The sequence below is a fragment of the Notolepis coatsorum genome (assembly GCF_963971535.1).
Source record: "Notolepis coatsorum genome assembly, chromosome: 10".
NCBI classification, from domain to species: Eukaryota; Metazoa; Chordata; class Actinopteri; order Aulopiformes; family Paralepididae; genus Notolepis; species Notolepis coatsorum.
In genome coordinates this window covers 111732963-111745558 of record NC_140174.1, presented here as the reverse complement: position 1 = coordinate 111745558, position 12596 = coordinate 111732963, and the positions used below count along the sequence as shown (strand labels likewise).

At 44.9% G+C, this 12596-nt stretch overlaps 1 protein-coding gene across 1 annotated transcript in view; it reads right to left on the bottom strand.

Annotated features, from left to right (window-relative positions):
- Nucleotides 1-12596, bottom strand: part of loxhd1b (lipoxygenase homology PLAT domains 1b) — a gene marked incomplete at both ends in the record, with an annotated part of 219653 nt that overhangs the window by 125627 nt on the left and 81430 nt on the right. Inside the window, 3 exons of the mRNA XM_084322732.1 lie at nucleotides 94-170; nucleotides 1314-1474; nucleotides 7226-7380. Coding sequence (XP_084178858.1) covers nucleotides 94-170; nucleotides 1314-1474; nucleotides 7226-7380 — 393 coding nt within the window. The remainder of the gene's footprint in view (nucleotides 1-93; nucleotides 171-1313; nucleotides 1475-7225; nucleotides 7381-12596) is intronic.

Genomic DNA, 12596 nt, shown 5'->3' with positions numbered 1-12596 from the left:
AATGGTTTAAGAAAACATTGTATGATTAAAAAAATTATAATTACAGTTCATACAGGAGTTTATAGTGATTTAAAGAAGTCACTTGTCACTCACTGTACAGACGCTGGCCGTCGGAGAGCGGCACCAACTCTCTCACGATCTGCCCGTCATCTTCATTCCGGTCAAGCCACCTAGTCCAATCAGAGACAGAACTGACCTGTTACTACTGACCTGTTACCACTGACCTGTTACCACTGACCTGTTACCACTGACCTGTTACCACTGACCTGTTACTACTGACTTGTTACTACTGACCTGTTACCACTGACCTGTTACCACTGACCTGTTACTACTGACCTGTTACCACTGACCTGTTACCACTGACCTGTTACAACTGACCTGTTACTACTGACCTGTTACTACTGACCTGTTACTACTGACCTGTTACTACTGACCTGTTACTACTGACCTGTTACAACTGACCTGTTACTACTGACCTGTTACTACTGACCTGTTACCACTGACCTGTTACAACTGACCTGTTACTACTGACCTGTTACTACTGACCTGCTACCACTGACCTGTTACCACTGACCTGTTACCACTGACCTGTTACAACTGACCTGTTACTACTGACCTGTTACTACTGACCTGTTACTACTGACCTGTTACTACTGACCTGTTACTACTGACCTGTTACAACTGACCTGTTACTACTGACCTGTTACTACTGACCTGTTACCACTGACCTGTTACAACTGACCTGTTACTACTGACCTGTTACTACTGACCTGCTACCACTGACCTGTTACCACTGACCTGTTACTACTGACCTGTTACTACTGACCTGTTACCACTGACCTCTTACTACTGACCTGTTACTACTGACCTGTTACTACTGACATGTTACTACTGACCTGTTACCACTGACCTGTTACTACTGACCTGTTACTACTGACATGTTACCACTGACCTGTTACTACTGACCTGTTACTACTGACCTGTTACTACTGACCTGTTATCACTGACCTGTTACCACTGACCTGTTACCACTGACCTGTTACCACTGACCTGTTACCACTGACCTGTTACCACTGACCTGTTACTACTGACTTGTTACTACTGACCTGTTACCAGTGACCTGTTTGGTCACCCTAATACTACTACTACTACTACTACTACTACTACTACTACTACTACTACTACTACTACTACTACTACTACTACTACTACTACTACTACTACTACTACTACTACTACTACTACTACTACTACTCCTATCCTGTACTTGTGCTGTATGATGACAATACATGTTAATGTATTCAGTAAGTCACCTGTGACAGGGGAACTCAATAGCTTGGGTCTCAGCCTGTCCTTCCTCTCTGACTAGCACCTTGTCCAGGAACCAGCCACAGCCCCCTCCCCGGCCGTCATGCCCGATCCTCACCCTGCGGACCTGCCCGATGACCACCGCCTCGATGATGAACTCGTCCATCTGAGGGGAGAGGAGTACAATTACAAAGTACCGTTAATTCATAGAGCATACAATTAATAGATACAGTATTAACTTGTTGATTCATAGAGCATACAGCTAATTGATACAGTATTAAAGGGGAACTATTTTACTATTTCTTTCACTATTTGGGCACTTTTACACAATTCCTGTGAGTCTATGGAACACCTCTGTAATATATATATTTTTTTTATTCATTGTTTTGTATTTCTAATCAAGTCCTCAAAAACAGCATTTTTCTACCTCAAGATCTCAAGCTGTTTTGAGCCTGGGCTCCTAAACCACTGCGCAGCGTCGTCTTCGCCTGAACATTAACATGCAGCGATGTCTTTATGACATCACATATAGGCACATTTTCAAATGACTCAGTTCAGTGAGGGTGAATATTGTGAGAGGAGAATTGGAAGAATGCGCCAATATGAGAATTTTGAGACATAGATCATATTAATATAAGTTCACATAGCTAGGAAACAATGCTAAACACTCAAAAAGGCCATTTATAAGATAGTTCCCCTTTAACAACTTGTTGATTCATAGAGCATACAGCTAATTAATACAGTATTAACAACTTGTTGATTCATAGAGCATACAGCTAATGGATACAGTATTAACAACTTGTTGATTCATAGAGCATACAGTTCTGTTTTATACTAGCTCCCGCTCAGCGTCATATTGCATATATCTCGCTTCAGCGTATATACACTGAATAAATTTCAAAATGTACCTTTAAATGCCAGCATTCATCTGGCCACACCCCCATCCGCTTACCTACATAAGCAGGGGTGGTGCCACACACTCATCTCCTTCTCAAATTTCATCCACAACGAAGTGCCTGCTATAGTGCCCACTTGACGTGGAGAAAAATATTTAGTCTGAGGAAAGGAAAACAGAAGAACAAGGAGATACGTTGACATCATATCTTTATTTTCTCTCACTATATTCGAGAAAATACGGCGATATTGTCTTCGTACTGGAGTGTCTGGAAGATGATGATCATTCATATTGGGAGTTCACGCCGCTTACATGCCTCCCAACTGCAGTCCTCTTTGCTGCGGCTGGACGGGGTAAAACCCTCCAGCGACACAGCTGGACTGTAGGACGCAACGACTGTTGTGAGAAGCGGTGGGTTCCAGGTTTGGTGAGTAATGTTTGCTTGCAAGCTCCACTTGTCTGTTAGTGCTATGGGGGCTAGCTGACAATGTTTACGAAAACCGGCCCCAGATTAGGGTCCTTTGTTCAGCCTTTTTAGGCGACGACGGGGGATCTTGGTTTGAAGCCCATTATAGCAACTAGTGGGCCACGACCAGTAACTGGTGATCCCAGGATCTCTGGACGCGTGGGTACTTCTCTGTCACCGTATAGGCCCCATCATTCATATACAAATGAGAGTATACCCTAAACGAGGAAATGTGGGCATGGATGTTCGTTATCGGAAAATCCATGTTCAAGTCGGCTACAGCCCAGATGGGACTTGTACTGGCTCCGCCGGATGTATGGTAAAATCACTGTTGTAAAACTGTGTTAACATCTCGTTTCTCTTCTCTCTTAAAAGGTGAGGAGGGTTTCAGAACGGCGGCCTGTCTGAGTGTGGCTTGTTATATCGTGTGTACAAGTTCAGGTGATAGCTGCTTAGCTTGCGTGCTAGTTGTGGCCTACTGTGTTAGCCAGTCAGCTGTTAGCTGCGGCGCTAGCTCGCTGTGTTTACGAGGCTAGTAAACGTTAGCTTGTTGCTATCAGTCGGATAGCTGCTTAGCTGGCGTGCTAGTTGTGGCCTACTGTGTTAGCCAGTCAGCTGTTAGCTGCAGGCACTAGCCTGTTGTGTCACTAGGCTAGGGAACGTTAGCTTGCTGCTATCGGCCGAGTGCGGCCGTTAGCTTAATGCTACACTGTTGAACATTCTGAGACTATAACATGCTTTAAACACTCTGACTACGACGTCATCTTTGACAGAGGATGTTAGTCAAACCTACCCTGGGGCCGGCCGGCGAGGACTGCGTCAACAAGGGGGACCGTAACGGCGGGATGGAGCGGCGACGCTGCCCATGTCGACAACACAGGGAGGCTGTGTTTAATACAGTGCCTTGTTAGAGACTGCAGTTTCGCTTGATCTGCGCTCACGGTAGGAAGGGTCTTGACCAGACCTTGAACACTTCTTCTTGCTTTCCCTTATAAATGTTTTGTAAATAACGATGTTTTCCAAAATGAGTGTTGCTGCACTACATTTAGGATACTGGTCTCCATGCAAATCGGGTTGTTTGTTACAGATGTGAAAATGATCTGGTTTGTTGTGTTGAGAAACATTGTGTGTTCATATACCGTGTACGCACAACTAAGGGGGTTAAACTAACCTATAAAGCTATGCTTAGTGACATATGAGTAAAGAATGAATTCTTTTCTCAGCCTGTGATGACAATGAACAGTGTTCACATATTAACAGGTTTACCTGTTTAACTGGCCGTATTAAGGGTAAAGTAGGAGGGGTGTTTTCCCCTCGGTTCCCTGGGGACTTCTTCACCCTCCTCTCAGACGTGTTGTTACAATATATTGTGCACTGTGTGGTAGGGATACGATGTAACCCTTAGCTTGATTGCTGGGGTTGTGCTAGAACTGCTTGAGAAACTATATTTTCCTAAAAGAAAAGATTGTTTGGTCACTTTTCGTGTGTGCTTAGCAAGGCCTGTGGCCGATACTAATCGAGAATTATGTATTCTCTCATTATGAAAAACGGCGTTCCTCTGTAGAGTGTTTTTTGCCATTTTTTGTAGGTGATAATGGGTTGTGTGTGTCGGGTGACCTACAGCTGGGTTGGGTTGGCCACAGAAGCACATGTGTAAGTCTGGTACCGGGGCTCTTGAGAGGGCCCTCTCTATTCTGTGTTTTTTCCTTAGTAAACATCAGATAGCAGGTTAGCACATGAGCTGTGTGAAGCTGTTAAAAAGACACTTCATGTAGCAGAATATGACTTGTCTCTTTTTTGTCATTACATCGTATCATGGGTGTGGGGTCGTAAAGGGGTGAACTGGTAATCCTTTTCTCCCCTTCTTTGATGGGCAGGGGTTAAAACCTCCTGTCCTTCAAGGTTCCTGTCACGTTGCTGTTCGGCACGTTACAGGGTAAGAGGGGCGGGGGGGGGGGGAGTTTCCTGGTCCCACGCCCTGGAATATTGGGCGTGTGCACAGCAGAAATTCCCCCGCCATAGAGTACGTCACTGTGCGCGTCTCTGTTGGTAGGACTTCCGTGAGCTGTTCGGGTCCATATTATGGATCTGTTTCGGGGGGTGGTCAGGGCTCCTCCTCACGAAGCTCCTATTCGGGCCTTCTGTGAGTTAGGACTCTTCTTCCATGTGAGGGAGCCTCCTCAGAGTGCAGAGCCTCCTCCTCAGATTGTCAAGGTGAGTGGAACCTCAAAAAGGAGTCCTACTCTATTGTGTGTGTATTCGATTCAATTCGATTATTGAGTGTGTATGGGTTCAGTGCCTCCTCTCCGGAGAGCCCTAAAACCAAACTTTTACATGGCTCAAGGTTGCAATATATTCTTTTCAATCTGTACAGCTCGCGTGGGAAGTCTCTCTGGGGATTTCCGCCTCCTCCCTATGGGAGGGTGGTGGGATGTAAAAATGTAAAGAATTTTTACCCCCGGCTGTGTAGACTGGGATACATGCTGTTGGTGCTTCCTTCTTTTCTATTAAAAAGAGTTGGAGTTAGGAAGCATCACACCCCTCTTGTCGTTCCCCTGGGCGCCTTGGGGATTCAATGACAGGTCTAAATAGCCTGTTCATTGATGTGGTTGTGTCCCGACACACGCATAGTGCTAGCTCGGGGTGTTCTGTTGAAGATCAGGCGAATGACTGGCACGCCTTGGTTGCTTGTGGTTAAAACAGCGTTTTTATAAAGCAACTGGGATGGAGGTTTTTCCTCTTCCGACGACCTGTGTTGGTTGTCGACGGATTCTCGTTCATATCTGGGGGATGATGACGGAATAGATCTGAACATATGTAGAGGGGTCTCACGCCCTGGGGGTGGACCACCGGGCGCGGTTCGCACCGAACGTCTGGGTGGCGCCTTCTTTTCATGTTTAAGATCAACACACATATCTGCCCCTTCTCCTGGAGTAGGCATGTCGGCGTGGTTAGGGCACAGGACTGGTTCTGGTCACGCTGGTGATTTCTGGGGGCAGTAACGAGGTTGTTCCTTCCGTTCGTTCCCGGGTGGCATGCGGGTTGTGCGTGTGTGTAGTCGTGGGGTCAAGCCAAGGTCTGCTCACCCTGTGCGTTGAGTTGCTTGAGTGCCTCTTCGCACGGTCGGATCCATCGCCCTCCCGTGAACCTCCAATAGGGGGGGTATCCTCCATTAGGGAGGGTCGGGGGGGCTCGGTCCTCCCCGGTCTGATGGTTGTGGGGGGCCTCAGCGGGGTACATTTGTCGAGCTTCTAGCTCCCGCTCAGCTTCTGCTATGCAATATGACGCTGAGCGGGAGCTAGTATGAAACAGAACGTTAGGTTATGTATATAACCAAGTTCTGTTAATACTAGTGACGCTCAGCGTCTAGACGCCGCTGCGGCCCTTGATTTTTCATTGTGGTGAAATTTGTTGGGAAGGAGATGAGTGTGTGGCACCACCCCTGCTTATGTAGGTAAGCGGATGGGGGTGTGGCCAGATGAATGCTGGCATTTAAAGGTACATTTTGAAATGTATTCAGTGTATATACGCTGAAGCGAGATTATACAATATGACGCTGAGCGTCACTAGTATTAACAGAACTTGGTTATATACATAACCTAACGCTAATGGATACAGTATTAACAACTTGTTAATTCATAGAGCATACAGCTAATGGATACAGTATTAACAACTTGTTAATTCATAGCGCATACAGCTAATGGATACAGTATTAACAACTTTCATAGTGTAGTGTAGTTTCATAGTCAATCAATTGATAGGACGTGTCTATTTTATGCTCATTTTATGTCTGCACTTTATGCATTGCTTTTATTTAGTAAATTCTCTGCTCATTTAAACCTGTCTATATTTATGCAAATTCTATGCAAATTTTAGATGAGCGTAGATTTTTTTGGGGGAAATATCATGGTATAACCATTAAACCATGGTACCTATGGTAATATCATGGTATAATCCAATTCAAACCATGGTACCTATGGTGATATCATGGTATAATCCAATTTAAACCATGGTACCTATGGTAATATCATGGTATAATCCAATTCAAACCATGGTACCTATGGTAATATGATAGTAGTTCCATTCTTTTGTGGTTCACTACCATCATCGTAGTGACCCAGAACGGATCGAAATACCAGGATACTTTTCATAATTGTATGCACTTTCTTTCCCACCATGTGACATTTTCTATTTTAGGAAAAAATATGGAAATTCTAATTCTTATTTGTCATAACCGGTCTGTGTTTGAAATCATATTGAAAGAAGAAAAACGTCTCTCTTTCATCTCCTCCTCACCTAATTATCATCTGCTCATGAATTATCCTCCACTGCACATCAACTTATAAATGAAACCATAAACAGTGACTTCAGTGTCCTCAGTGTTTACGTCTTCGTTATTGTTAATTTGCTCATGTGGGTCAGTTCAGGAGCAAGTGACCAGTTCACACTGGAATCTGATATTGGCCACAATTAAAAAAAATTATGTGGAGCCAAACAAAAGAATCAGATCTGAGAGATAGAAGTAGGTCGTCCATGGGTCTGCAGGGTGTACTCACGCTGCCTTTCTCAAACTTGTTGATGTTGTTTTTGCAGTTGACGAGTTTGCGTTCACCAGTGTCCCCCAGGTCTCCAATCAGGTTGATGAACACCACTGCATCCGTGCCGCTTCCACCAACATTTCCCGTGCAGAGAGTCAATCTGTACTTTATCACTAAAGAAAAGAGAGTAAATCTGTACTTTATCACTAAAGAAAAGAGAGTCAATCTGTATTTTGTCACTAAAGAAAAGAGTCAATCTGTACTTTGTCACTAAAGAAAAGAGAGACAATCTGTATTTTGTCACTAAAGAAAAGAGTCAATCTGTACTTTATCACTAAAGAAAAGAGAGTCAATCTGTACTTTATCACTAAAGAAAAGAGAGTCAATCTGTAGTTTATCACTAAAGAAAAGAGAGTCAATCTGTACTTTATCACTAAAGAAAAGAGAGTCAATCTGTAGTTTATCAATAAAGAAAATAGTGTCAATCTGTACTTTATCACTAAAGAAAAGAGTCAATCTGTACTTTATCACTAAAGAAAATAGTCAATCTGTACTTTATCACTAAAGAAAAGAGAGTCAATCTGTACTTTATCAGTAAAGAAAAGAAAGTCAATTTTATCACTAAAGAAAAGAGTGTCAATCTGTACTTTATCACTAAAGAAAAGAGGCAATCTGTACTTTATCACTAAAGAAAATAGAGTCAATCTGTACTTTATTACTAAAGAAAAGAGAGTCAATCTGTACTTTATAAAGAAAAGAGTCAATCTGTACTTTATCACTAAAGAAAAGAGAGTCAATCTGTACTTTATCACTAAAGAAAAGAGAGTCAATCTGTACTTTATCACTAAAGAAAAGAGAGTCAATCTGTACTTTATAAAGAAAAGAGAGTCAATCTGTACTTTATCACTAAAGAAAAGAGAGTCAATCTGTAGTTTATCAATAAAGAAAATAGAGTCAATCTGTACTTTATCACTAAAGAAAAGAGAGTAAATCTGTACTTTATCACTAAAGAAAAGAGAATCAATCTGTATTTTGTCACTAAAGAAAAGAGTCAATCTGTACTTTGTCACTAAAGAAAAGAGAGACAATCTGTATTTTGTCACTAAAGAAAAGAGTCAATCTGTACTTTATCACTAAAGAAAAGAGAGTCAATCTGTACTTTATCACTAAAGAAAAGAGAGTCAATCTGTAGTTTATCACTAAAGAAAAGAGAGTCAATCTGTACTTTATCACTAAAGAAAAGAGAGTCAATCTGTAGTTTATCAATAAAGAAAATAGTGTCAATCTGTACTTTATCACTAAAGAAAAGAGTCAATCTGTACTTTATCACTAAAGAAAATAGTCAATCTGTACTTTATCACTAAAGAAAAGAGAGTCAATCTGTACTTTATCAGTAAAGAAAAGAAAGTCAATTTTATCACTAAAGAAAAGAGTGTCAATCTGTACTTTATCACTAAAGAAAAGAGGCAATCTGTACTTTATCACTAAAGAAAATAGAGTCAATCTGTACTTTATTACTAAAGAAAAGAGAGTCAATCTGTACTTTATAAAGAAAAGAGTCAATCTGTACTTTATCACTAAAGAAAAGAGAGTCAATCTGTACTTTATCACTAAAGAAAAGAGAGTCAATCTGTACTTTATCACTAAAGAAAAGAGAGTCAATCTGTACTTTATAAAGAAAAGAGAGTCAATCTGTACTTTATCACTAAAGAAAAGAGAGTCAATCTGTAGTTTATCAATAAAGAAAATAGAGTCAATCTGTACTTTATCACTAAAGAAAAGAGAGTCAATCTGTACTTTATCACTAAAGAAAATAGTCTATCTGTACTTTATCAATAAAGAAAAGAGAGTCAATCTGTACTTTATCACTAAAGAAAAGAGAGTCAATCTGTAGTTTATCAATAAAGAAAATAGAGTCAATCTGTACTTTATCACTAAAGAAAAGAGAGTCAATCTGTAGTTTATCAATAAAGAAAATAGAGTCAATCTGTACTTTATCACTAAAGAAAAGAGAGTCAATTTTATCACTAAAGAAAAGAGAGTCAATCTGTACTTTATCACTAAAGAAAAGAGGCAATCTGTACTTTATCACTAAAGAAAAGAGAGTCAATCTGTACTTTATCACTAAAGAAAAGAGTCAATCTGTAGTTTATCACTAAAGAAAAGAGAGTCAATCTGTACTTTATTACTAAAGAAAAAAGGCAATCTGTACTTTATCACTAAAGAAAAGAGTCAATCTGTACTTTATCACTAAAGAAAAGAGGCAATCTGTACTTTATCACTAAAGAAAAGAGAGTCAATCTGTACTTTATCACTAAAGAAAAGAGTCAATCTGTAGTTTATCACTAAAGAAAAGAGTCAATCTGTACTTTATTACTAAAGAAAAAAGGCAATCTGTACTTTATCACTAAAGAAAAGAGTCAATCTGTACTTTATCACTAAAGAAAAAAGGCAATCTGTACTTTATCACTAAAGAAAAGAGTCAATCTGTACTTTATCTGTTATGGTTTGACACCGACCCCAAACGCACGACACAAGAGAGTAGGAATTCAGAGTTGCCAAAAACAAGGGCTTGTTTATTGAGACTAATTAATGAGCACAGAATAGGCAAGTCAAACAAGACAGGTACACAAGCAAGGGGGAAAATGTTCTGCTGCTCTGCAGCTTCTCCCGTGGTGGTAGTAGGGGGTAGCAGATGCTGACGTCTGAGCCGCTCTGCAGACTTCTCTCGGCAGAATCTCCGAAGTGTTGCGGGACCGAGAGAGAGAGAGAGGGAGCGAGTCAACAAGGGTGCAGGTGGAACGAGCAGGAGAACAGGAGAGGTGACTTGTACCCAAATACAAAAGTTATCCAAGTGAACTAATCTTCGTGTAAATACACACAGTGAGCAAAGTTCCACAACACAATCCCAAGTGAATATCTTCGTGTAAATACACACAGTGAGCACTGTTCCAAAACACAATCCCAAGTGAATAATATCTTCGGTGTGAACAACACACAGTGGGAGATGTAAAGTCCCAAAAATATTATCCCAGTGAGAACAACAAAAAGGCGATCGCTGGGTGAGTGACTGTCTGATAAAAAAGGTGGTAATCTTCAGTGTTATAGAAACACACGAAAACGGAATTTGATCAAGACAGTCAGTAAAAAACTCACCCAGACGAAGTACGTACTGAGTGCTGGAACAGCAGCGGAGCGAGCGCGTCGCCACGGGGAAAAGGTGTCCAAGAGGAAGGCTTCTTGGAATATCCTGGAGGTAAAGCACAGAGAGCAAACAGCAGCAGCAGGAACGGAGAATGCAAACAGAGAAATATCAAAACGATCCAACAAAACTAGAGTGGGGAAACGGGGTATAAATAATACGGGATTGATTGATTGACAAGCAGTGACAGCTGGGGAATGTGATTGAAAAGCGTGGGGACGGGAGAGAACCAATCAACGACGTCTCTGACGACGTCACTGGGAAGAAGCGTGTGAATAGGGGAATGAAATGATTAACAGAAAACTCAAAGGGACAGAGCGAGTGGGAGAGCAGCGGACCAATCATCACAGTACTTCAAGAAGCCCGTGGTGGGGAAAGAGCCAAACCTTACAGTACCCCCCCCTCCACGGGAGCCACCCGGCGACCCACACGGCCCCGGCCTGCCCGGACGGGACCCAAGGAAGCCGGCGATCAGGGGCACTGGAGAGGGGGACAAAGACAGAGGCCCGGAGAGGGGGACAGGAGACGTGGACAGAAGACCGGCGAGGGAGGCCGGAGATGGGGACTGGGACCCGACAGTGGAGGCCGGGCACAGGGAGAGAGAACCGGCGAGGAGGGCCGGAGACGGGGATTGGGGCCCGACAGCGGAGGCCGGGCACGGGGACAGAGGACCGGCGAGGGAGGCCGGAGACGGGGACTGGGACCCGGTGAGGGGGCTGGACGGCACCTGAAGACACCGGGCACGACAGGAGGAGCTCCACCCCTTGATGGCACCGGAGGACCAGGCGATGTGGAGGCTCGTGCAGCGCGAGCCAAGGCCTGCCCAGGACCACAGGGACAAGAGGAGAGCTGGTGACGAAAAACTGGAGCCTCTCAACGTGGTCACCAGCAACGGTGAGAAGGACTGGACAGGTGCGTTGAGTGACGTCAGCCAGGCGGCGATGATCCATTGCGAAGACCTCCAAGGGCCTCTCGAGGTCCTCAAGTGGAATGTTGGCCCGGGTGGCAAACCCAACGTCCATGAAACTCCCCTCAGCACCAGAGTCCATGAGTGCACCCACCGTCGCCCGCTGGTCCGCCCAGGCTAGGGTGACGTCCGCCAGACGGTTGGGTGGTGCACGGGTGGGGGAACAGGAAAGACGGCTCACCAGGATCTCCCGGGGTCTTGGCGAGCCTGGTCCTCTTGGCCGGGCACGGCAATTGGAGACACGGTGTCCACCCCGGCCACAGTAGAGGCAACGGCCGGAGAAGAGCCTGGACTCCCGTTCGGCCGGGCTAAGGCGGTTGCGTCCCAGCTGCATGGGTTCCTCCTCGGTCACGGCTCGGGAGAGAACAAACCCACCAATCACGGAGGGGGCAGGGCGGTCAGCACTGTAGAGGCGGCCGCCGGGAAAAGGAGCCCCTGAGCGGCGGTCGATGGCACAGTCGTAAGGCCGGCGAGGCGGAAAGACCTGAGCCCTGGACTCCCTGAAAACCCCCTCGGGGTTGTGGTACTCGGGGGGTACGTCTGGGGTACAGAAAACCTCCTCGAGGTCGTGGTCCTCGGGGGGTACGTCTGGGGTACAGAAAACCTCCTCGAGGTCGTGGTCCTTGGGGGGTACGTCTGGGGTACTGAAATCCTCCTCGAGGTCGTGGTCCTCGGGGGGTGCGTCTGGGGGTCCCCGTCGGGTTCTCTCACGTCTTCTCTCCTGGAGGCGTCCGTCGATGCGGATGGCGAGGCTGAACAGGTCCTCGAGGGAATCAGGTTCCTCCCGGGTCGCGAGCTGGTCCCTGACTGCGTCACTGAGCCCACTCATGAAGGTTAGGCGAAGTGCTGGGTCGTTCCATCCACTCTCCACCGCCGCCAGTCGAAACTCCAGGACGTAGTCAGTTACCCTGCCGCTCCCCTGTCGGAAGGTCCCCAACCGGGCTCCAGGGTCCAGACCTCGGGCTGGATGGTGGAACACTCTGCGGAGCTCCGCCACGAAGTCTGGATAGGAAAAAACAAAATCTGCCTCCATTGCCCAGGAGGAAGTGACCCACTGGGCAGCATGGCCTGAAAGCAAGTTCGTCATATAGGCCACTTGGGACCCTCTAGCAGAAAAACGGCTTGGTTGATGACGGAAAACCAACTCACATTGCATGATGAATGTGGCACACTCCTCGGGATTGCCGTCGAACAGCCGTGGGACGGAGAGACGGGGTTCC